This window comes from Sus scrofa, chromosome 8 (assembly GCF_000003025.6).
Source record: "Sus scrofa isolate TJ Tabasco breed Duroc chromosome 8, Sscrofa11.1, whole genome shotgun sequence".
In the NCBI taxonomy this organism is placed as follows: Eukaryota; Metazoa; Chordata; class Mammalia; order Artiodactyla; family Suidae; genus Sus; species Sus scrofa.
This window is the reverse complement of record NC_010450.4, coordinates 105,270,401-105,297,442: the sequence shown is the minus strand read 5'-3', so window position 1 is coordinate 105,297,442 and position 27,042 is coordinate 105,270,401. Positions and strand designations below refer to the sequence as shown.

The 27,042-nt window shown below is 37.5% G+C and overlaps 1 protein-coding gene across 2 annotated transcripts in view; it reads left to right on the top strand.

The window, feature by feature from the left end:
- Positions 1–27,042, top strand: part of NDST3 (N-deacetylase and N-sulfotransferase 3) — a 148,724-nt gene that overhangs the window by 72,625 nt on the left and 49,057 nt on the right. For both annotated transcript variants that reach the window (XM_021101656.1, XM_005666900.3), the window contains exons 5-6: positions 6,071–6,256; positions 11,184–11,312. In XM_021101656.1, the coding sequence (XP_020957315.1) occupies positions 6,071–6,256; positions 11,184–11,312 (315 nt within the window). The remainder of the gene's footprint in view (positions 1–6,070; positions 6,257–11,183; positions 11,313–27,042) is intronic.

Below are 27,042 nucleotides of genomic sequence, written 5' to 3'. Positions count from 1 at the left end.
TATATTTAGCATCTGAATATAAGATCACTTCTAAAACCACAAAGATTATTTGAAAGAAACAGAATTTTAAATCTGAAACTTAGTGACTATTTGTACAACTCATTTATTTCACAATTGAAAACAAATTAACAATAAGATTCCTGTAAAGGTAATTATTTCTTTCAAGATCTTTCATTTCATACCATACCCTAAATACCGTCATTTATCACAGAAACATATTCTAATATTTACACTCTTAGCAGTCAGTATCAAGCCTTATCCTCTAACTAAAAATAAATCCTAACTTGTCTGGTTTTGTTCCTGGTGAAGAGGAAGTAAGAGTCTTTTAAATAGTAATTTAAATATATTGGGCCACCTTTATGCCATTTCTTACTTCCCCTGAGTCACAGCTATCGGACTCCTTTTCCAAGTGCCAAAGGCCCCACAGCTTCTCATAAGCTAAAATTCATGTGTGACCCATTAGTTTTATCTTAGGAAAACAAACTGCCTTTAGAAGCTTTAAAATGCTCCTCAGATTCAGAGGAGTAGTTTCATAAATTTGTTTTCTTCACATATTGTGTGTGTGTGTATACATGCATGTGTGTTTGTGCATGCATGTGTCTTTTAGTGAAAAGGTTCTATTTCTACTCTCAAACATTCTCCTATGATCTGGGAAAATGTATTGTTTTCCATGTGAAATAATATCTCAAACTGCCCCAGCTTTTAAGGAAGCCATTTTAAAAATCAAAGCAAAATTTTTCTAGAAACAACTTCAAAGGATACCACCAAACATAAACATAGGGAAACTTTATTATAAGCCAATTTTTAATTGTAAATGTAAATTCTCAATACTGTGAGATAGTTAGCCAAAGCATGAATTTCTATATACTGAGAAAATGGGACTTTCTAACCAAAATGAACCACAGAAAAGCATTTAGAAGTATTTTGAAATTATGTCGTAACGCAGTTTTAGATTTTTTTCAACTGTATAATGCCGAACGTCTGTTTGATTTCCTATTATTGTGCGGTTTCCTAATTACATTAGTTTGTGTACTTGCTAATTGGAGAAATATGGAAATAGGTAATAAATCTTCAGGTCATTAGTGGAAATTAAAAATGTTCTTCTCTTTAGAAAGATTGAATTAGAGAAAAATATTAAAAGTAAAGTACCATTCTTGATTATTAGCAAGAATTTAAATACAGAAATATTATCACTGATAGTAATAAATGATGACTTCTTCAGGAATTAAGTGATTGTGTTTCTCAAATACTTGAATACCACTTTTTTCTTTTGTTTATTTTGGTTTTGGGGAAATTTCTCTAAGAAATATTGTGTCCTATTTTATTTGATAAAATTGTATTATCATCACATTCTTCATTTTGAAATACACAGTTTAGGGAAATCTTGTGATTTTTGACTATACTGAATGCACAGTTTAGGGAAATCTTGTGATTTTTAACTATACTGTGTGATTTAAATAGAAATTCATAGTAATAAATGTCCACTTTTCACTTGAATAATAATTTTAACTATAGTCTCAAAAGTGTTGTCAAGTATTATTTATATAGGTGTTAAATATTCCTATGAGTTACCATATGCCCATTCTGCAGATGTACTGACAGTTTGAGATAACTGAGAAAGTAAACATTATAATGAGAGGAAGGGAGTCAGAATCAGTGCCCACACTTATTCACTAATATTCGTTGAGCGCTTGCTGTTGGCAAGACACTGGGCATATAGCAGTGGATAAAACAGAGCCCAGAACTCATGGAGCTTATTGTGTAATGAGGAAGGGAGACATTAAGAAATAATTATATGAAGCAATATCGACTTGCAAACTGTACTGTGGAAAAACATGAATGTTACTAAGAGAAGGCTTAATGTGGACTTAATTTGAATTGGGACTTGTCAGAGGAGGCTTCTTTGAAGATATCACAGAAAATTTTCCTAAGAGAGGTGTCAAATTTATCTAGATGAAAAGTTAGATAGAGAAACTCTAGTCTGGGAAAACCACATACATGTGAGATGATGCTGAGGTAGGAAATTACTTGGCGAATTTGGGGAAAACATTAATGTGACTAAATACAATGAAAAGTGGAGGGTGGTGCAAAATAAGGCAAGCGAAAGAAGCAAGAGTCATATGCAAGTCTCACGACCATCCTAAGGATTTTGTATTTTATCTAAAGTGCAAGATGAAACCATGGAAGGATTGTGAGTAGGAAGTCACATGTCATATTTGGCTCTTTTAAATATTACTCAGTTTGCTATGTAGAGAATGGATTGGAAGCAGGCAAGAGTGGAAATGGGTAGATCAGTTAGGAGCCTATTCTAGAAGGCCATGGAATAAAATGGTAGATTGGATTAGGGTGATGGTTATGATAATAGAATTGGAGAAAAGTGGATAGATTTAAGATTTATACTAGAAGCATACTGATAGGACATGATAATGAGCTAGATTTAGGAAAGAATGAGGAAACAGGTATCAAGAATAGCAAGCGTGTATCTTTTTGACACAGCAACTAGTTGGCTGATAACTGATCCATGTCATTTAGTCGCATGGAGGAACCCTGTGGAAAGAGCATTTCTGGTAGACCTGAGAGGTGGAGATAAAGAATTCAATTGTGATTACTAAGTAATCCCATTTGTGTTCTAAGTATTTAACATACATACTAGAACATAGCCAGTCGCCCAGTGTTTTTGGCACATGTGGTCTACTAGGGAAATTTTGATGGCGATTACAGAGTTCCTATATCTAAGATGCTACTTTCAATCAAGGATTAATGAAAAGAATAAGGATAATTAACTTTTTAAGCTAAAGTGTCTACTCTTTTAGACTTTTTGCCCCAGATTCCAAAATAATAGTGTACTTAATTTCAAATTAAAAGATCTGGAAGAGGGAGTTCCCATTGTGGCTCAGAGGAAACCAATCTGACTAGGATCTGTGAAGAGCAGGTTTGATCCCTGGCCTTGCTCAGTGGGTTAAGGATCTGGCATTGCCATGAGCTAAGGTGTAGGTTGCAGATCCGGCTCGGATCTGGCATTGCAATGGATGTGGCTTAGGCCAGAGGCTACAGCTCCGAATCAACGCCTAGTCTGGGAACCTCCATGTGCCACAGGTGCAGCCCTAAAAAGACCAAGAAAAAGAAAGAAAAAAAAAGATCTGGAAGAGAATAATCGATCAAGAATTTAGCATTTTGACAAAATCTTCTAAATATAATAATGAGCACACTACCTGCAATTTTGTCCCAAACTTTTCTATACAGTAAGATTTTAGCTGTTCTCTCTGGTATTGAATGCAAATTATGGAGCTAATTTATGTTGCCTTTATCTCATTTGAAAGACACCACCTACTAACTAATATTCAATGATTCACAGGCTGGAGCCACATGGCACTGGTTGAGAGTATCTAGACAGACCAGGAGGAAAGCTGGCCCAAGAAGGGATAGCAGGCTAAAAGCCACAGAAGTCTCACGTGGGAGAGCCCCAAATCCACAAAGAAAGTAGAGAAAAAAGAACTATATTTTTTATTGAAAAAAGGGGTAGCCCAATATTTTCATAATTTCCGCATATAGTTAAGTAGGATGATAGCTTATTAAAAATTGAAACAGTAGGAGTTCATGTCGTGGCTCAGCAGAAACGAATCTGACTAGTATCCATAAGGATGCGGGTTCAATCCCTGGCTTCACTCAGTGGGTTAAAGATCCATTGTTGCTGAGAGCTGTGGTATAGGTCGAAGACGCATCTCAGATCCCAAGTTGCTATGGCTGTGGTGTAGACCAGTAGCTACAGCTCTGATTCAACCTCTAGCCTGGGAACCTCCATATGCCACAAGTGTGGCCCTAAGACAAAAAAAAAGGAGTTGTAATGACAACAATAAACAACATTCATTGAATGTGTATCACATTTCAGGAACTGTATTAAATGCTTTCCATGTATTATTTAATTTCCTCTGAACCATTTATAAGGCTTAGAGGCCATAAATATTTCTCCAAAGGCCACACAAGTGGTAAATGCAAGAGTGAAATAGCTAGACCTGTTTGACTCCAGAGATGGAGTTTTCTGCCACTGTACCACAAGGTACCAGCACACAAATAAAAGATGAGACTAAAAAAAATAAAGCAGTATTTCTTTACTGTTAAAAGTTAAGAAGAAAAACAAAAATGTGTAGACAGTGGTTTGCAAATATTTGGAAATGTTCTAAAATAAGGGAAAAGTCTCTGCTGTGTGGAACTGTCCTGTTCTTACACTGTTTTCTGAAGACATAGCTGACCACCAACAGGTATTAAAAACTACCTTGAGCTTTCTGCCAGCATAATTTCTCACAAATTTGGAGATATTTGAATTTGCCACTGGCCTACACCAGAGCCACAGCAACACAGGATCTGAGCAGCCTCTGCAACCAACACCACAGCTCACGGCAATGCCGGATCTTTTAACCCACTGAGCAAAGCCAGGGATCGAACCCGCAACCTCATGGTTCCTAGTCAGATTCGCTAACCACTGAGCCACGACGGGAACTCCTGAACTGAATTTTGAATGATGAAAAGTTTACAAGAGGAAAGGAAGATTCCAACTGGGTAGTAAATATGTACAATGTACAGCAAAGACCTGAAGGGAATCATCAGAAACTGGGGTGGGGTGGGGATAAATGCTGACAGGAGATAAGCCATGTTAGGTTGGGACCAAATTTTGAGAGAGTTTTATGGTGTATTGAAGGAGTCTGGCAGGTACTAATGATAAACCACTGGCAACCCATTTTCCTTCTGTGTTCAGGTGCTCTTATACTTCCTTACTTCCTGCTTTTACTTAGGGCAAAAAACAAAGCTTGCCATGCCTTTTCCACTTTCTCCATATCCATTTGTAGCATATTTCTACAATGCAATGCATTTAGCAGACTGATAGTGTGGTTCTCTGTATGTGAAATTGTGCTTTGCCATGAACAAAAGCCATAACTAATTCAAAAGAATTCTACTTGGGTGGAACATTTGATAACTATAAAGCAATTGAAAAATACAGGGAGAAAAATAGAATATCATTCAGGAAAAAAATACACCTCTACTTCTGAAGCCATGAGTGTTCTTTTAATAAAAGACATTTCGTCTTTTATGCTAGAGACTTATCAGGGTTAATGGAGCATCTCAAATGAAGAAGAATAATCACAATTATACAGAGTTGCCCAGGTCCATTCCAGAATAGTCCACTTGTCATAGAGATTTATTTTTGGAATTTCCAGATCTGATCAGGACCAAGCAAATAGAAGAAAGTAGTGAGTGAATGAGTGTGTGTGTGTCTGTGTGTCTGTGTGTGTCTGGGGGTCTGTGTGTGTCTGGGGGTGGGTATGTGTGTGTGTGTCTAGGTGCGTGGATAATTCGGATAGTATATTTTTAAATGGATTCATTTTATGTGTTAAAGCTGGACTTCAACTTAACTAAATTTCCAGATTCTTTGGCTCTTTCTGTACCTTCTACTTTCATTATAACCAGGGCTCTGGCTTCAAAGAAAATTGCTCTATAAAATTTTACTACATTTTCTAATTAAAAGTGTGCTTCTCCTGAGGCAGGGAGCATTGTCTAAGCATTGTCTATTACTGGACCACTTGCTGAGGGACCACCAGAAATGTGGCAAACGTGGTAGAAACTGGGATGCAATACAGCAAAATAAGATCCTGTTAGCAAGCCTAGTGATGTCAGAATGTGTTCTGTCCCTCGAATAAATGTTGGTTTTATTTTGTGGGGAGTGCTGAGTGGTTGTTTGTAGCAAGTGATTGTCATTTAATTTACTAAAATTGTGGAGAAAGAAGAACAGGTGACTGTGACAGGATGCACTAGATGCAGACTCTCATATTTTTTGTGAAAATCATGAGTCCTCTCCCACCTCTTCAACACAAAAGTATCATCATAAAGGTTGGTGGAATGGCCACTGAGCTTCATGAAGTCTAGCAGTCTTCATATTGCTCCCTCTAATTTCACCACACAGGTAAGTAATGATGGATTGAGACAAATGTGTTTATAGTACATTTGAAAATCCTGGGGTAAAAATAGGGTCAAGATGAATCTCCCCGTTTTCTAACTAACATTTGCTTGGCTGTAGGAGCATGGCATCCCCACTGACATGGGCTATGCAGTGGCCCCTCACCATTCAGGTGTCTACCCCGTACACGTGCAGCTCTATGAGGCCTGGAAGAAGGTTTGGAATATTAGAATCACCAGCACTGAAGAATATCCACACCTGAAACCAGCTAGATATCGGAGGGGCTTCATCCACAAGAACATCATGGTGAGCTTCCTCCGGTAGGCATAGGGTACAACTCATTCTGCCAGATTTACATTCCAAATTTGAGGAAAGAACAGAAGAGAAGGATGAAATATTAAATGTTTAACAGTATGAAATGCTCCATGCTGCAGGAGGAATGTTTCTCAGATCTAAGCAAAGGATGTTTTAACGAAAGTCACTTCTTTTCAGTTCTTCAAATGTAACTTTAAAGTGTTTTTTTTTTTACTGACACTACTGCAATTAAGCAGACACTAATGTTAAAATATTAAGGAAACATTATATTTAACTTGCAGATAGTTTACAGAAGCCATCATTTCTTCAAAAAGTTATTTAGCATGTAAAACTGACACCGTCTCTCTGTATATTAACCATGCCACTCTTTTACACGCCAAACTGTATCTTTCTGGTTATCATGTCAGACTTAAAAAAAAAAAAAAAAAAAAAAAAAAAAACTCAACAAGAAGCCACATGTCCTGCATAATCATTAACAGATCATAATATAAAGTACAAATGGGAGATGATGTTAAGTCCTTTATATCCATTGTCAATTTTTCTCCAAAGCGTCTCTACTCTTTTTAACATGGGTGACAAATGTATATTGTCAAGATATGTTATTACTTACTGCTTAGTGAGACCTCTCAAAGTAAGTAATTAAATCCTAATTTTTTCCCAAATCAGAAAAGTCAAAGAATGCTGGTGACATTAGGAGTGGGCCTCCTGGTTTAGACACGCGCTGGAAAGGAACAACACGCAGGACACTATTGGGGTCAGATACCATAACTCTGTGAAACTGTTTGAACAGATGTCTACCCTCTAGAATGAGGTATAATTGACTCCTTTTCAGACATTTTTCCTATGTCTACAAAAATTACAGAGTGGATAATAACATTTAACTTGGATCAACTTCCATCTTAACGCCTCCCTCAATAAAAACTGAGTAAATGCGAGATGGGAACATGATGGCCACATTTTATCCCAGCCTGCCATCCCTCCTTATTGAAAATGAACTGACTGTGCCTCAAGCTGCCAGTCTTTTTCCCTGCATTATATTATAATTTAAAAGCATGTCAATACTCTCCCATCATATTTAAATCATACACAGTCTTAGTAGACTAGTACACTTAAGTCTCCAGGGACTTTATTCAATGTTGTTCCCTTTTGTTTCTGTTTCTCTTTATACTGCCAGAAAACTTTGTTGGATATGTCCCATGAGATATGTTCATTTTCACTTCTCCTGAAAACCTATTTTACCTGCATTATAAATGTATGAATCTTACAGGTCATAAAGGCTCTAACAGATTTCCTGTTTTGACAGAACCATTGCTGTGGTTCCACTTATGCATCAATCCATGGGAACTCTGTTTACTTTGTGGGCCCTTGCATCAGAATTTCCAAGTTGGCAATGTCCCCAGTTGAATGTGCAGTTAGAGAGAGAGGACAGGGCTTGGAGTCATCCAGATAGAGTTGTAAATTGAGACCACAGCAGCCAGTGTGCCCCCCTAGGGAGAGACTGCAGAGGAAAAAGAACAGAGAACTGAGAAGTGAACCTTACTTAGATCACACCTATATGTGAAATGAGGGAAACTTTGGGGTTTTTATCTATTCACAAGCCAAACTCATAAGCCCTGAAATGAAACTTATTATCTTCTCTTCAAACTAGCTATTGGTCTATGGATCTCGCTATCCCTAATTCAGCTGCAATTTGAACATCCACTGACCTCCCCCCCTTTCCAATCAGTGTCTACACTCCATCAATAATTCCTTCATAATATATATTTTTTATTTCTCTTCTTTCCCACAGCTTAATTCATTGCCTTGACTTTCATTTGTAAACCATGGTGTTGGTTCCTACTTTGCCTATTTACAGCTTCTATCCCCCCCTCCAACTGCAATCTATCCCATGGATAGTGCCAACATTTTAATCCTTCTAAGACTCTGCCTTCACCTTGGCCTTCCCAACTTGATTCCTTCCAATTGTTTCCACACCTCTCAACTTGCTCCTCAAGGACCTGAAAACAATTTAAACTAGCTCTACCTTTCTATCTTCTCTTTTCCTTTAGCTGACACAGACTCACTCCAGCCAAAAAGGTTCTGCAGCAGTATTGCTGTGTCCATGCATTGACATTCTTCCCACTTTGAAAGACTTTCCGTCTACTCTCTACATATTCCTGTTCCTTTTATTTTTATAGTATCAAGTCCCTTATCCTATATAATTGAATGTAAAGCACCTTGGTGTGTATATAGCAACTCAATACCTATGTCAGGCCTCTACTGATCTTATTTTCTTCTGAATTCCTGTATCACATCATCTTGTAACTCTATTAGGAACATAAAAGCTTACCAAGATGTTTTCAGTGTCTGTGCCCTAACCAGAGTCTTTGAGGCTCCAGCCCTATTGCATTATCTGCTGGGCAGTTGTTCTCTCCATTCAGTAAGGCACTGATGGAAAACCAGGACTCTCTATCCTAACCCCTCCCTGGTTGTTAAATGTGACTCTCTGAAGTGAGCCCTACTCAAAGCAACTGGACCATAGATCCAATTATCTACTACTTACTCTTTCTAATGGAGATGCCCATTGGTAGAGAGTCCCACAGATCCTCTGGCAGCATGCTAGGTGGTCTTTACCTGGAGCATTTTTTGGTAGTTGCTCTAGATTAAGGCCTTATGAACAGAATATTGGCATTAGGTCCACTGGCCATAATTCTTCCGACTATGGCTTTCATAACCACCTCCCAGTCTCTGTCAGAAGCTGTAAGGTTTCCAGGGGGCTCATCAATATCTCAAAGTTTGAATTTGATAGTGTTACACTCCCAGAAACATTTTAGAGAGCAATGCACTTTCCTCATTCTTTCTCTAACACAAGAGAGCTACTTCAAGGAACATGTTTAGTATCCTGTAGCATTGTGTTTAGGGAGCAAGGCAATGGGATACGACCCTCTTACTCTCCAGGTATCTCCTCAGCCTCCTTTGGTGGCCCACTGACCGTCCTAGGGCTCACAGTGACTCCTATCCTTTTGGAAGTGTGAACCTCCTCAGGGTTGCAGGGGAAAGCCTGACACTTTCTCTTCCCTGTGTTCAAATTCAAATAATTTAAGACGTAAATGAAACTCAGATTCTTTTTGCACTTCTCTCTCCCTTTTGCATAGAATCAGCTAGGCAATCAAGTCCCAAAGATGGCTCTGTATGTTACCACAGTTTTTCAAGCAAAATAGTCAAATTGAACCCTAAAAATGATTCAGAATCATGAACTTTTAAAATGTAAAATGAACCTGGCATTTAACTTCATGTAGGCATTTCACTTTTTATCTTTGGGGTATTTTTCTTTACCCCAATATACTTTAAATCCTTGAAGAATATAAAGGATACATCTTCATGTTCTCCCACCTGGACTTGCATAGAATTTCAAATAAGTATTTGTTAAATAAATAAGTGCTATGTAAAACTTAATTTCCAGGAAATTACATTTCCACGAATTGTTAGGGAATGTATTTGATTTGGTTAGAATACCTTTGAAATTTACTATACATTGAAAGGAAAGAAAAAGAACTAGTATATTTCTAGAGGGTTGCAAAGCATGGTAAGTCCCAAACAGTTAATATTTTTAAAAGCACTTACTTGACTAAATGTGCTTTAAGAACCAAAGTAGAAAAAGATAAAAGATTGATTTGCTTAGGACAATAAGCAGAAGACCTGCCTATATTCGATTCTGTAAAACTTGTATTTCTCCAACATACATGCATTAATTTTCTGCTACTTCAAGTGTTTAATGACAAATGCAGGTCAAAAAGAAGTCATTATATAAAATTCAGCTAAAGATGTAACATCTTGCACATCCTCACATCTTCTGTAATATTGTACTGATATTTTACCAGGAAAGTTATAAGAATTTGAAAAAAAATCCTTATCACAAATGAGTATAATTGAAGTAAATAATGGCCTTTATACAGGGGTTGAAAATAAGACTTTTTACTAAATGATCTTTTATCATTTTGTTTGTTGCCTTTTATAAAATTATTAACCAAATATATCATCTTTTTCTTACTTTTGGAACTGGCAGTCTTAAAATTTGGGGCAGTTACTACCACCTACAGTAGTCCTTTTAGAGTAGAGCAGAAACCATGATTTGTTTCTCAAATATTTGTTCTAATTTAAAATGTCATTTCCTAAGAATCACATTAAGTTAATAATTGACTTCTTTTTCTAATGCACATGTAGAATTTGACACAAGTATTACCCTTAAAATTTTTGTCTACTGGAATTACAATGTAGTAGAAGCAATTCCAATTTTTCTTTTCTTTTTTTTTTTTTTTTTTTTGTCTTTTTGCTATTTCTTGGGCCGCTCCCATGGCATATGGAGATTCCCAGGCTAGGGGTCCAGTCGGAGCTGTAGCCACCGGCCTATACCAGAGCTGCAGCAGCAACGCGGGATCCCAGCCGAGTCTGCAACCTACACCACAGCTCACAGCAACGCCAGATCCTTAAACCACTGAGCAGAGCCAGTGACAAACCTGCAAGCTCGTGGTTCCTAGTCGGATTCGTGAACCACTGCGCCACGACGGGAACTCCGATTCCAATATTTTTAAAGTCTCATTTTTACTTCTTTTTTCTTTTATATCAAAATACTGGAACATACTAGGCTTCAGAAAAGAAGTACTGACTTGGAAATTTAAAATAGATAACTGGCTAAAATAGTTTGAAGTCTATCTTATTTCTAACATATTTCTTCCAACTCTCTTCAATATCCCTGCTATAGTGATGTCATCCCCACTTTTCCAGATTGTGCAGGATTCGGGGGTGTGGTTAAGAGTCAAATAGTAGCACCAGCTTGTGCATTATCTTGCATGAGAAAAAAAAAGCTAAGTTTCAACATATTAATTGATATTAATTGGTGGAAAGGAACCTTTTCCTTACTTGTTCATTCTCCCTTCAGGTTCTCCCGAGACAAACCTGTGGGCTTTTCACTCACACAATTTTTTACAAAGAATATCCAGGAGGTCCTAAAGAGCTGGACAAGAGTATCCAAGGAGGTGAACTTTTCTTCACTGTGGTCCTCAACCCAGTAAGTACTCTGAGTTATTCTCCAAATAAATAATGAGAAATGTCAGGGCAGATGACAAAGAGGCCAGGGGGTTGGTAGTCATCAGTCATATCATGAAGTTTCAGTTCCAAAACAGTAGTGAAAACGAAATGGAACCACCTCTGGAGATGGGGGCAAACTCATTCTACAAGTAATAATGACATAAAAAGCTTACAGAAGAGCCAAGGAAGTGACCCAGCAAACTCTCCTCTGCATTGGGAAGTGATCAAAATCCAGAGATTCTTACCTTTAGGCAGAATAAGATTTTCACCTCTAAAACTTTCCTCTTCCCAGTGGGACTAGTTTTTCATTTAATGATGATTACCTCTATGTTTTTCCTATTTAAAGTAAAAGTAGAATCAAAATGAGAGAGGAATAGATAAGCAAATATGGTCATTTTTGTGCATTCATGTAGATCTTATCTAGCCGTGTCTCAGGCTAAGACATAACAGCCTGTTTTAAGGGGCCCCTGTTGTTCCTCCTTTACTTCTTGATACCAGTGTACCAGCTCCAGAATGAACCATTTGTACTTATTTCTCCTTGATGCAAGTGTTGTAATGTTGTATAGAGAAAGAACTAATTGAAGTAAGGTGTATAAGGGAAAGAAGGGGTTTTTATTTCCTTTCTGAAAATCACTGACATAAAAAGTAAAGATTTGTTTATAGAAAATTTGTCCCTGGTGTTAGTAAGACTCAAGATGAAAGAAAAATATAATTTTCCAAATGTGAAAAAAATTCTATCAGCATAAAAGTTGGATAAGATAGGGATTAAAAAAAATAAAATTTGTAGGACTCCTCTTGACCTTACTTTTACAGGTTTTGCAAATAAAATTGCAGATGTTTTTCATCACCTACTTCTATTCAATAACTGTCTATTTCTCAGCTCCTAGAAAATGAGATAGAAGCAAGGGTAACTCATCTTTGGGCAAGTCAGTATGTGTATCTAGAAATCAGGATGGAAGTCCCCATTGTGGCTCAGTGGAAACAAATCTGACTGGCATCCATGAGGACGCAGGTTCAATCCCTGGCCTCACTCAGTGGATTAAGGATCCAACATTGCCATGATCTTGTGGTGTAGGTCACAGATGTGGCCTGGATTCTGCATTGCTGTGGCCATAGGCCGGCAGCTACAGCTGATTCGACCCCAATTCCTGACAGCATAGCAATATTTTACTTCCTTCATCAAACTGTTAAACATCCCATACAAACAGTAGCCAATTCCCTTATGTCCATGTTTTAGTAAATACTTTGTCTCCATGTTTCTCAGTTTAATATAGCACCTATGCACCATATCCTCTGTACCCCTTACCTAAATCCCTGAAAGCTCAATCTAAATTGCATTTCTCTAATTAAAGGAAAACCATAAACATGGTAAATAGAATGAGTATTTTAAACTGGGAGTTTAAATATGAATTACAATGAAAATAAAATAAAATTAATGCAGGAAGTTAGCTTGCATTAATTGAAATTAACCCACATTAAATTTTTTTAAAAAACTATAATTTACATGTGTGTATGGCTTATGCGTGCTTATCTATAAAATTCATCTAAAAGGAAACAGCTTTTTTTTCCTAATGGGAAATGTTATGTCTCTTTCTTTTCTTGTTTACTAATCCTGGAAAACATTGTGATAACAGAAAACCCTTTATTGAAAAATAAATGATAATAACTTTAGATAATAGAAGAATAAACTCTGAACATGGCCAGTAATGAGTATTATCTGGGATACAACCAAAAAAAAGTCCAGATTTAATATATCAGAACCTCCAGGGGACAGTTTCAGGGACCTGCATGATTATCATGAACTTTAGGTGACTCATGATCAGGCAAATTTGGGAAATATTTGCAGAAGAATAAAATGGAGAAATAGAAATTGTGGACCTGTGATCAAGGTATCAGAATGGAAAATGAGCCCAAAGCTATAGTGGGATTTTTAAAAATCAGTGAGAATTAATGGTTTTCTTAGTGACTAGAGAACTCTAGCTGATATGGAAAGTAGGAAATAAATGAAATAAAATATTTTGGCTTTATAAGTTTAAAAAGTCTAATAAATTTTTTAAAAAAAAGGTTTTTTGTCTTTTTACCTTTTCTAGGGCCACTTCCCACAGCATATGGAGGTTCCCGGGCTAGGGGTCGAATTGGAGCTGCAGCCACCATCCTACACCACAGCCACAGCAACATGGTATCCCAGCCACGTCTGCGACCTACACCACAGCTCACAGCAATGCTGGATCCTAAACCCACTGAGCAAGGCCTGGGATCGAACCCGCAACCTCCTGGTTCCTAGGTGGTATATGTTAACCACTGCGCCATGACAGGAACTCCTAAAAAAAATTTTTTTTAATTTTAAAAATTATCAATTAAAAAGTAAATGATCAATTTATAAACAACATCAACAAGATTTATTGTTTTAATGATAAAAAAGTATATATGTTATTACTTATAGTTCTTTAAAAGTACATTTGAAGGACTTTTTTTGTTTATCCTGTAAGTTATGTGAAATTATGAAAGGATTAAAAAAGAATAACATAATATTCATTTCTTTACCTTAATATCTATTTTCATAAATTTCTAAAAAATATCCATTTCAATGGCTAGAGAATTTATTGTACTCCTATTTTTCTTAACTATAGAATCAAAAAGACTTCATTGTGCTTTCATGTAATATTCTTAATCTCACAGTGGCAAGTAATTATATAAAACCACAGTTAGTCATAAAGAACATTGACAGAAAAATAGGGCTGATATGGAAAGTAGGAAATAAATGAAATAAAATATTTTGGTTTTATAAGTTTAAAAAGTTTAATAAAGTAAAAAAAATTTTAATTTTTAAAAATTATCAATTAAAAAGTAAATGATCAATTTATAAATAACATCAAGATTTATTGTTTTAATGATAAAAAGTATATATGTTATTATTTATAGTCCTTCACTTGGAAAAAAAAAGAAATTTGGCTCCTACCCACCTTTATGGTCTGTTTTCAATTATCTCATATGTGCATCTTTCACGCCATCCATACAGAATTTGTAGTTCCCTAAACAAGACCTGTTACCTAGTTCTGTGCCTTCAAGTGCTACTGCCTCAGACTGTAATGCCCTCCAGCAAATGTGGACTCATACATCATCTTTGTGTAGAGGCTTCCCCCAACTTTCCTGTTTATCCTCTGTGTTCTCATAACACCAGGCATAACCTACCATAACTTGCCCTAGTACTATAATCAGTTATCTTTTTCATCCATTGAGTTTTTGCATTCCTTGATTGAAAGCATCATGTCTTATTCCAGATATGTTGCAAAATCTTTGGTAGGCTTATAGCAGGTTCTCAATAAAGAACAATGCACTCGTTAATTTAGTATGCCTGTATATGGACTAGCCTTTGAATTTGAAGGAAAATCTAGTTGCCTTAAGAGTAGCTACTCACAGATTTCACTTGATTCAAGAGTTTACATGCTGTGCTGTCATTTTCACCCAACATGATATCCAGAGAGATCATTTTGAAAGTGACTAAACGTATAAAAAGATATTCATTTTCACTCATAGAAGAAAAATGCAAAGTTAAATATATTGAGATACCAGAGTTTCCGTTGTGGCTCAGCAGAAACAAACCAGACTAGTATCCATTAAGATTCGGGTTTGAGCCCTGGCCTCCCTCTTTGGGTTAAGGAGCCAGCATTGCTGCAAGCTGTGGTGTAGGTCACAGACGTGGCTCACAGCTGTGGTGTTACTAGCTGTGGTGAGGCCAGCAGCTGCAGCTTCGATTAGACCCCTAGCCTGGGAACTTCCATATGCCAAGAGTGCAGCCCTAATTTTTTTTTTAATTAACAAAATATATATATACATTGAGATACCATTTCTTATCCATCATATTACCAAAAATTCAAAACACTGATAAAAATATTCTGTGGACAAGGCTGTGGGAAAACAGATATTCTCATACATCCTTGTAGAGATGCAAAGTGGTACAACACTAATGAGAGAATGCAAAGAAAATTAAAAATAGGATTACCATCTCATCCAGCAATCCTACTTCTGGATATTTATCCAAAAGAATTGAAAACAGGATCTCAAAGAGATACCTGCTCCCCTGTGTTTGTTGCAGCATTATACACAATGGCCAAGAGTTTGAAATAACTTGGATGTCCACTGACAGATGAATGAATAAAGAAAATATGGTATATATGTATAGTGGAATATTATTCAGCCTTAAAAAGGAAGGAAGTCCTGTCATATGCTACAACATGAATGAACCTTGAGGACATTATATGCTAAGTGAAATAAGCCAGTCACAGAGGACAGATACTGCATGATCCCACTTGTTCGAGGTATCTAAAGTAGCCAGACTCATAGGAACAAAGTAGGATGGTGGTTGCCAGGGCTGGGGGTAGGGAATAAGGGTTGCTGTTCAGTGGTTACAGAGTTTCAGCCATGCAAGATGAGAAAGTTATAGAACTTTGCTGTACAACAACGCGCACCTGCTGCACTGCACATTTAAAAATTTGTGAAGAGGGTATATTTCATCTTACTTTTTTTAACCACAGTTAAAGAAAAAATTGAAAGAAATACCTTTTTGTATTTTTGACAGTACATTTTTAAAGATGGATCCAGTCATGAAGAAACAATCTCACAAATCCAAAAATTGATAGATATATTCTATAAAACAAATGTCCTGGACTTTTTGAAAAAGATAACATGTTTTAAAACAATAAGCAAGGAGAATTATTCTAGTTTAAAAGAAACTAAAAGACATAATAACCTAACATAATTTCTAAATCTTGGATCCTGAATTTTTTTTAAATGTATCTATAAAGATCACGTTTCTAGTTATTACTGCTGGCTAATGAAATATCTCAGAACATAATGGCTTTTAAAAAGTTCATCATTTTATTATCCCTCATGGTATCTGCAGGTTAGAATTCAGAAAGTGCTGGCCTGGGCAGGGATTCTGACTTCCAGTGTCTCATGAGGTTGCAGTCATGGGGCCAGAAAACCAGGCAGTTGGAGCAGCTGTGAGCTTGCTGAAGTCTCCTCACAGGGTCTCAGGGCTTTTGCATGTGACCTCTCCCAAGGGGCTTCCTCACAGAAGGATGGCCTCAGGGCAGTCAGAGGGCTTTAGGGCTCCTCAAGTGTTAAGGCAACCAAGGCAGAAGCAGAATCACCTTGAATCCAGAAGTCAAAGCAGCATTTCTACTTCACAAAACCTGCGCACATTCGAAAGTAGAATTCAATTCCACCTCTTTATAGGGGAGCGGCAAAGTTCCAGAAGAGACAGAAATTGTGGGGGGCCTTCCTTGCTGGAACTTATTTTAAAGTGATTTAGCAAAATACCAGGTATATTTAAGAGAAAAACAAAGAAAATACAAAGCAAACATAGTGAAGTATAAGCAACTGGAGAATAGGTGAAGGATATACAGATGTTCATTGTCCTACTTTTTGCTTTCCTATAGATTTACAACATGCTTCTCAAATAATTATGTTATTTCTCTTCTCACATCCTCCAAACCATACTCCTCGGAGTAGAGGCCAGACTCCTTACCACAACCTGCAGGACCTTGTGTGATCTAAAACCCTTACTCCCTGATCTCATCTTGGGGCAAAGGGAACAACAAAAACCCAATGAGTATGCTTGGCTTGTTTTAGAAACAGCAGGTTGCTTACAATATCCTGTTTTAATTGATGCCTCTTAAACATCTTTGTAAATCTTTGTGACCATGTCTTAGAAAATCTCAGATGTGAAACCTCGATTCCCTGCCTACTGACTTTTTTCCTGGTTGTAGGAACTTTAGCCGTAGAAGAACTCAAAGCCAGATCATTTCTCACTTCCCCCAAAATGCCTGAGAATTCAGTTTAGGAAAGGGAAATCAGAACCAGCTGGGAAAACCTAAAAAGGTTTCCAGTTATATTAAAATTAGGGAGTTTCCATCATGGCGCAGTGGTTAACGAATCCGACTAGGAACCATGAGGTTGCGGGTTTGGTCCCTGCCCTTGCTCAGTGGGTTAACTATCCGGCGTTGCCGTGAGCTGTGGTGTAGGTTGCAGATGCAGCTTGGATCCCGCGTTGCTGTGGCTCTGGCGTAGGCCAGTGGCTGCGGCTCCGATTAGACCCCTAGCCTGGGAACCTCCATATGCCGTGGGAGCGGCCCAAGAAAAGGCAAAATGACAAAAAATTAAAAAATAAAAAATAATAAAATAAAATAAAATAAAATTGGGATTTTACCTATTTGATATTCCCCTCAGGATGCTTGATACTCAGTTTCAATCTTACTTCCAAAGTATACTGCATTATATTTGAGGTTTAGATTGTCTAAGCATGCCCTACAGTAACTAGCAAATTCTTAACAAGATTTTACTTTGCAGGATTTAATCCACTGGCTTTCTTGCTTGGCAGCCTTTGCCTAATGCTCAGGGTTCTGAAGGACCTCACTTGTCCATGGCCCTAGAGCATGGTGCTACCTATCACAGACATTAGTGTTTTCCTGTCTTGAATGGAGACCCTTACAGAAGCCATATTGTCATTGGATATTTTTGTCCCTGATGTTTCAGTCTTAGGTCTCTACAGAATTATGTTTTTTTCTATTTATTTATTTAGCTTTTTAGGGCCACACCCGCAGCATATGGAGGTTCCTCAGAGCTACAGCTGCCAGACTACACCACAGCCACAGCAATGCCAGATCTGAGCCATGTCTGCGACCTACACCACAACTTATGGCAACGCCAGATCCTTAACCTACTGAGCAAGGCCAGGGATCAAACCCACAACCTCATGGTTCCTAATCGGATTTGTCTCCACTGCACCATGACAAGAACTCCTTATGGTTCTTTTCTGAAGGTCATATGATACTCTCTTCAGGGGAGGTATTGGTCCCATAAATGACTGGGCCTTTTGATTTCCCAGGTGAGTAGATTGGCCACATTTTTCCTTCCAAACCAGTGAACCCCATGTTAAGTAGGGATCGTTGGTAAATTGAGTGTGTCAGGAACTCACAGCCAGATAAGGGGCCAAGAAGTAGTGTAGGTTCTGGGACAGGCAAGAAAGGGCATGCTCACTCTGGTTCTCCTGCAGCGTTTATTCCGTGCTTCCATGTGCTTTTATACAATATCAGTATCACTGGTATAACAACAACAACAACACAGGTCCCTCTTATTAGAAGTTAAGCATTTAACAGACATTAGAAATCATGTTCAAAGAAGTTTTAGTGGACCATCTGAATGCTCACCACACTGGCATCTGTAAAGCAAGCAAACCTCAGGTATGATTCTCTATCTGCAATGAAATAGGCTGACATTCATTTGGAGGAAGCAGGACGGTTAAATGCCAGAAAGGCTTAGCTAGGTGTCCTCTGTACAAAATTATAATTCTAAAATTGCCATTTTCCAACTTGGCAAAAGACTTAAAAAATATTTATATCCTTTAATACTATAATTCCACTTCTAGGAATCTATACTGGATATAGAAAAAAGCATTAATTGTAATGAGGAAAGAAAATGGAAATAAATGATATCCAACTGAAGGGAAAGTATAAATAAATTATGTCCACTTAGATTATTATGCAGGTTTTAAAATGTATGTGTATGAATAATTTGGCAATAACATGAGAAGTAAAAGATATGGATAAACAGGATACAAAATTAAATAAAAGGCATCAAAATTTTGTTTAAAAAAACTGTACATACTGAAAAGAAATATATCTTTGGATGTTGAAAATTGAGTATTTTTTTCTTTCTGCTTTTCTGTATTTTAAAGTTTTTCTTTCAATTTCCATCATCTTTTTTTTCTTTTCTTTTTTTTTGTCTTTTTGCCATTTCTAGGGCCGCACCTGCGGCATATGGAGGTTCCCAGACTAGGGATCGAATCGGAGCTGTAGCCACCGGCCTACGCCAGAGCCACAGCAACGCGGGATCCAAGCCTTGTCTGCAACCTACACCACACCTCACGGCAACGCCAGATCATTAACCCACTGAGCAAGGCCAGGGATCGAACCTCGGATTCGTTAACCACTGCACCACGACGGGAACTCCTCCATCATCTTTTTAACAAGAAGTGTAAAGCACTGATTTATAAAGTAGTAACACAAGATTTCCTACTAGCAAAGAATGATCAAACCAGTTGACTTATGAATTACCATTTATACAAATTATTTTCAGACAAAGTATTATATTAAGGGATTTGGTTCAACAGTACTTTTTGAGAATATCAAGTAACTTTCTTCAAATTTGAAAAGTTTGGTTGAACAATACTTTTTGAGAATATAAAGTAACTTTCTTCAATATCAACATATTAGCAACTTCTAAAACTCCATAGGACATGCAGTAAAACACTGATAATAATATTTCAACTATCAGTAATTCTGCCTTTTCCCTTTAACGACTGAGTGGACTGCAGCAAGAACAAGGCAGTTAGCAAGAAGGTCCCTCCGTAGAAAGAAAAGAGACAAAGGCCATGTGCCATATGCTTTTTCTAAAGGACCTAAGTTCATTCTAGCAACGACTCTATGAGGCTTTGTGTATATTATTTTATTTGACTTTAACAGCAATCCTATGGGGCATGCTATAGATAAGGAAACTGGGGTTCAAAGAGATTCCCTAATTTGACCAAAGAGAAACAAACAGTAAAAGGAAGGTCCTCATTCTTTCTTCTGTGATTGTGCTTTGTTGATAGACTATCCCTGGCCCACGCTCAGCTGTGAATAGCCTCATTTTTAAACAGAAATAAGCCACACTTCTTGATCAGTTTCTCATCTTAAGAGGCATATCACACACAAACATTAGAACATGAGAGAAAGGAGAGAAAGAATGCTATAGCAACGGCCCTGGGAAATGAAAGCTGACACAAGAGCAGGATCCTCCCTCCCCCACCCCCAAAAAAACCCACCTGTTAAAGAGCACTTAAGAACTCAAAAAGCATAGCTATGTGGTTATGTAGAACAATTTTATGACAAGACATACAACTCGATGCCATACTGAGTAAGGTAACCATTATATTCAATACTTTATTTTCTGTATACTCTGTAATACAGGAGGAATGTAGTACCTAAAATTTTGCACAAAAGTTATCCTAGCGGTTTTCTCCAGGGGTTCTGGAGAGATGACATATTTGTTTGCTTTGTTTTGTTTTGTTTGATACTTAAGAATCTAACAGAAGACTTAGAAACACAATGTGATTACTCAACTGAGGCCCCTCAGAATAGGCAGTATCGAATTCAGAATTTGTTTTTTGTTTAAGTAAAATCTTCAAGAATAGACTTATCAGCTGCTTAGTTATTGATAAGCCTTGAAATATTTTGCTAGAACAATGTAGAAATGGAATCGAAACATCACCTGAAGCTTTCTGCACTACTGCGGTTTAAATGGAATGCTGCGCTTTGTATAAACATAATTTATGTGGTTTAACTTTAGGCTGTTCTCTGCGGTCTTCCCATAGCGCGGGAATGCGTCAGAAGCACAGCTTTGCTTCCTGTGTAGGCTGGAAACTGTTAACTGCAAAGTTTGGAGATCGTCTCATAGAGCTCTTGCCATATGTTAAACTAAACTTGATGTGAAAAATCATATCAGTTTCTAGTCTCCCAGAGCGTTTTTTTTAAAAAAAGAAAAAAAGGAAAAAAAAGGAGCTCAAGCTTTATAAATATAAAAAGCATCTGTCTGCACAGGAAATTCTACTCTGTTATTTTGCAAATGATCCCTACTTATATTTACAAGAGAAATCAGATCTGATGAAGAATATAGGAAGTAACACACCATTTTGTTCAGAATTTTTAAAGCTATATTCATCACTCTGCATGGCTGGCTGGACTGTGAACTAACTGTCATTGAACAGAGATCTCAGCAGCGCTGCCCAGTATGTTCCTAAAGCATTTATGCTTCCAAGTGAAAGGAGATGGAATATTTTGATAGCGTGCTGCTAACTTAAACATTTCTATCAGATGTAATTTTTGTGTTTAAATACTCCCACCACTATTTCCAATTCAGAGACTCGTGCGCATTCACAAAATGTTTGGCACCATTTTCATTCTAATGTTTTACTTCTCCTTGACTCTCTGAGTCTTGAAAGAATCCTCTCCTTAGTCACTCTTCCAGATGCAAATATCCTGGAGTTCATCCTTAGTAGCCTTTGTAAGGATCCCTTTCTGTGATTCCCTTTCTACCTTCCTCCCCATTGTCACCTGTAATTTTCTCATTTCTTTTGCTTGGACCCACCACTCTATAACCCTCCTAAGATTAAATCCATGACCAGAACCCCAGTCATTCATCATAGTCTACAGAGTGCTTCATGCTGCTTTTATAATACCCCATATTTTACCAGCAGCCCTCTCTCAGCTTTGGCTGTGAACCCTTTTGCTCCCTTCATCAATTCAGTGCTCCAAACATTTAGCCTTGATTTCCCTGAGGTTTTCTTGCCTCGCAGAGAATACCTAAAGACCTCCACCAGAATCTCCCTGCCCTTTTTATCTAATAGCCTATCCATGCCAGTATTACCAACTACACTCCCTTTAACCATGAAACCATAAATTTTTTCTTCTGATTTCTTCTTTTCCCCACCTTTTTCTTGCCTAGTTTCTGCTCAGTGTTCGTTCTTTTACTAACATAAGGCTCCTCTTGCTCTTGGTTCCATTTAGTTCCCTTTTTTTTTCCATCTCATTAATATCAAATGTTGATAATTACTACCCATCCATCACCAAGTGTTGCCACCTGTACTACTTTCTCTGGTTTAAAAGTTGCTATCTCTATTAAACTTTCACTTTCGATTCCCTAAATAATGCTAAATATATATCTCTCAGTGTGATCTGGATGCTCTATTCACTAGTCTTCAGGTGAGAAATAGTCCTACTTCCTCCATAGGAGTCGGAAGGAGGGCATTCATAGCACACTGATAACTTTCATTAAAAAAATTATAATTTTCAAACTCCCTCAGCCACTTCACTACTTTTCTCTTTTATATCCTTTTCTGTTTTCACTTCAACAGAGTATACCATAATTCAGTTCAATTCTGATGCTCACCACCTGGCATTAGCTTCAGACTCCACAGGTTTAAAGGCCTGGTTCCCAAGAAAACTGCCTTGACTTCAGATGTCAGCCACAAGTGGCTAGGGGCTCCCCAGGCCACCTGTACTCTGACCAGTGGGCTACAAATTCAAGTGTTCCCACTATCCCCTCAGGTTGGGACCCAAAGAGCTCAGGAGAGCACTCCAGCTATGACTGCAGTTTTATTTTAAAGGATACACAGAGGGCAAGGTCTGGGAAAGAACACAGAGCTTCTTTGCCCACTCATCGTGGAATCAGGACACATCACTTTCCTGGTAATCAATGTGTTCATCAACCAAGAAGCTCCACCGACCTTCGGTGTTCAGGGTTTTTATTGGGATTTCTTTACATTGGCACATTTGATTAAATCACTGGCCACATGATCGAGAACTCAATTTCCAACCCTTTCCTCCTTCCTTGTCTTCAGAGGAGCTCAGTTTGATATCAAGTAGGTTAAAGCTCCAACCCTCTGATTACATGGTTGGTCTTTCTGGCTTAGTCTATCCCTATACTGAATCATCTCATTAGCATAAGCTATGGAGGGCCCTCTGTGAGTCAATCCATTAGCATAAACCATTGGGACCCACCATGAATAACAAAGAACTTCTATTAGGTGGGAAGTTCTAAGGGTTAGAGTTTCCTCCCAGGAATCTGGGACAAAGACCACTCAAATTCTTTAGTAACAACAATCCTCTAGAGAGTAAATAGCCCAAAGGTTTTCTGCCACTGCCCTTGAAAGATAAGTAGCCCAGGCTCTCACTCTGAAATTTAGGATTTAACAGCTTTTATCTTTGGACCTCAGATGAAAATGAAACTAAAATAACTGCAGGTTCACATCCTCTTAATTATTCACTGGCTAAGCCTCTGTGATTATGCAAAGGCCAGCAGATCTATGGCTTCTATGTATGTCAGACTGGGATAAGGGATTCTGGACTGAGTTTGGGAACCCAGAATCCTAGGCCCTGGTCTACACAGATATACCTCAGAGGCTTTCACTCAAATGATAGGTCCTGCCAGTTACTCAGGGTAGTCAAAGGGTGCCAAAGGCAGCTCCTCACTCACAAAACCTCTGTCTTAGCTTTAGTTTTGCAGAGTTTTACACATCTCTCTCCCTCTTCTTTCTGAGCAAAACCCTCTCATAAAACTGGGTTCTGGGAGTTCCCGTCATGGCACAGTGGTTAACGAATCTGACTAGGAACCATGAGGTTGGGGGTTCGGTCCCTGCCCTTGCTCAGTGGGTTAACGATCCGCCGTTGCCGTGAGCTGTGGTGTAGGTTGCAGACGCGGCTCGGATCCCGAGTTGCTGTGGCTCTGGTGTAGGCCGGTGGCTACAGCTCCGATTGGACCCCTAGCCTTGGAACCTCCCAAATGCCGCAGGAGCGGCCCAAGAAATAGCAAAAAGACCAAAAAAAAAAGAAAAACTGGGTTCTAGGTTCTAAGGAGAACGGGCATGACAAAATAGTTAATGAATTGTTTTGTTGCATGTTGTATTTAAAAAGCAAATGAAAAAAAAGAATTCCTCTTCTCTGTGACGGTTATTTTCACAAATTCAGGGGTAGGCCAGGGTACCCAGATACTGAGTCAATCATTATTTTAGATATTTCTGGGAAGACATTATTTAGATGGGATAACATTTAAATTAGTGGACTGAATAAAGCAGATTATTATTCATAATGTGGGTTGGCCTCATCTAGTCATTTAAAGGCCTGAATAGAAAAAGACTGACATCCTCAGAAGAAGAGGAAATTCTTGCAGCAGACTGTATTTGGACTCAAACTGCAGCTCTTCCCAGGGTCTTCAGCTCTGCTGGTCTACACTGTGTGTGTGTGTGGGGGGGGGGGGGTGTATACATACGTGCATACATCCTGTTGGTTCTATTTTTTTAGAAAACTGTAACTGATGTACTCATTATTATATAATCATACATGGTATCGAGTATCCATAACTGATTAGTATAAATGTGCTTTTATTTCACATATCAAAGAAAATAAATCATATTTACCTGCTCTAATCATGAGCACATCTGTGTTTGTGGTCTGCATTCTCACTTGTGCCCTGTGACCATGAAAGTTGGATGGTTACAAAACATGTCTAGGCCTTTACATTTTCCATGAAGTTCTTTGTTCTCTATCAGTTTTTTTTCCCTGCTTTGTTAATTAGTTGGCAAATGAAGGACAAATAAGACTTTTCCACTTTATTTCAAGGACAGTAAATACGAATCACCAAATTTCTGTGCAGAACATCCCAATGGTTTATTTGTTTCTTAAGAAGTAATAATTCTAAAGAAACATGTAATGGGAAATAGATGTTTAATTACATCTCCAAATAACATTAAAATATAATTGAAATGTAATAGATACATATGCTAAATTATATTTTTAAATGCCTACAGAATTTCAGACATATGAGATGACATCATTTAATATTCTAGAAAGCGTTTCATTTCATGTGTTTATATGCGAACTAGACCATTTTTAATAATCTCTTGATTTTTTTTGTTTTTTAAAGTTTTACTGAAGTATAGTTGATTTACAATGTTGCAATAATTTCTGCTGTACAACAAAGTGATTCAGTTATACATGTTCACACATCCATTCTCTTTCATATTCTTTTCCTACATAGATTGTCACAGATATTTTAATAATAAAATATTATCATATTATATAATATTGTGTAGAGTTCTCTATGCTATACAGCATGTCCCCATTGGCCAGTCATTCTATATACCACAGAGTGCATATGCCAATCCTAAACCCTCTGTCCACACCCCCTACCTGTTCTCTTTTGGTAACCATAACTTTGTTGTCAAAGTCTGTGAGTCTGTCTCACGATTATCTGCAAATAAGTTCATTTGTATCCTTTTTTAGATTCCACATATAAGTGATATCATATGATGTCTGTTTTTCACTGTCTGACTAACTTGACTTAGTATAATAATCTCTAGGTCCACTCACGTTGCTGCAAATGGCATTATTTCATTCTTTTTTATGGCTGAGTAATATTCCACTGTATATATGTACCATATCTACTTTATCCATTCCTCTATTCATGGACATTTAGGTTGCTTACACAACATGGCTATTGTAAATACTGCTGCAATGAACAATTGGCGGCATGTATCTTTTTGAATTATGGTTTTCTCCAGATAGATGCCCACGAGTGGGATTACTAGGTCATATGGTAGTTCTGTATTTGGCTGTTTGTTTGTTTGTTGGGGTATAGTTGACTCATAATGTTGTATTAGCTTCAGGTGTACAGCAAAGTGAATTAGTTTATATTCCATTCTTTTTTCCCATATAAGTTATTACAAACTATTGAGTAGATTCCCTGAGCTATACAGTAGGTTAGTGTTAAACATCTATTTCATACAGTAGTGTGTATATTTTATTCCCATCCTCCCAGTTCCTCTCTCCCTGCTGCATGGTTTCCCTTATGGTAACCTAAGATTGCTTTTGAAATCTGTGCATTTGTTTCTGTTCTTTGAGGAATCTCCATACTGTTCTCCATAGTGGTTGCACCAATTACATTCCCACAAACAGCGTAGGATGATTTCCTTTTCTCCACACCCTCTCCAGCATTTATTGTTTGTAGACTTTTTGATGTTGGCTGTTCTGACAGGTATGAGGTGATACGTCATTGTAGTTTTGATTTGTATTTCTCTAATAATTAGCTATATTGAGCATCTTTTCACATGTGTTTTGGCCATCTGTCTGTCTTCTTTGGAAAAATGTCAATTTAGATCTTCTGACCATTTTTTGATTGGGTTATATATATATATATATATATATATATATATATATACACACATATAAAGTTGCATGAGATTTTTGTATATTTTAGAGATTAATCCCTTGTTGGTTGCTTCATTTGAAAAGTTTTTTTTCCCATTCTGTGTGTTGTTTTTTCATTTTTTTATGGTTTCCTTTGCTATGCAGAAGCATTCCAGTTTAATTAGATCCCATTTGTTTATTTTTGTTTTTATTTTCATTATTGTAGGAGGTGAATCAAAAAAGATATTGCTGCAATTTATGTCAGAGAATGTTCTGCCTATGTTTTCCTGTAGGAGTTTTTTAGTATCTGGCCTTACGTTTAGGTCTTTATTCCATTTTGAGTTTATTTTTGTGTAGAGTCTAAAATAGTATTCTAATTTCATTCTTTTATATGTAGATAAACAATTTTCCCAGCACTGCTTATTGAAGAGACTGTCTCTTTTTCCGTTATATACTCTTTTTTTTTTCTTTTTATGGCTGCACCTGCAGCATATAGAATTTCCCAGGCTAGGGGTTGAATTGGTGCTGCAGCTGCTTGCCTATACCACAGCCACAGCAACATAGGATCCAGGCCACATCTGCAACCTACGCTGCAGCTTGCAGCAATGTCAGATCTTTTCAAATTATGGTTTTCTCCAGATAGATGGAGGGGCCACTACATGAGGCCAGAGATCAAACCCACATCCCCATGGTCACTATGTTAGGTTCTTAACTCACTGAGTCACAGTGGGAACTCCCCATTGAATATTCTTGCTTCTTTTATTATAGATTAGTTGATCATAAGTGCATGAGTTTATCTCTGGTCTTTCTATCCTGTTCCACTGATCTTTATTTCTGGGTTTTGTCAGTACCCTACTGTTTTGATGACTGTAGCTTTGTAGTCTATTCTGAAGTCTGAGAGCCTGATTCTTCCAATTCTGTTTTTCT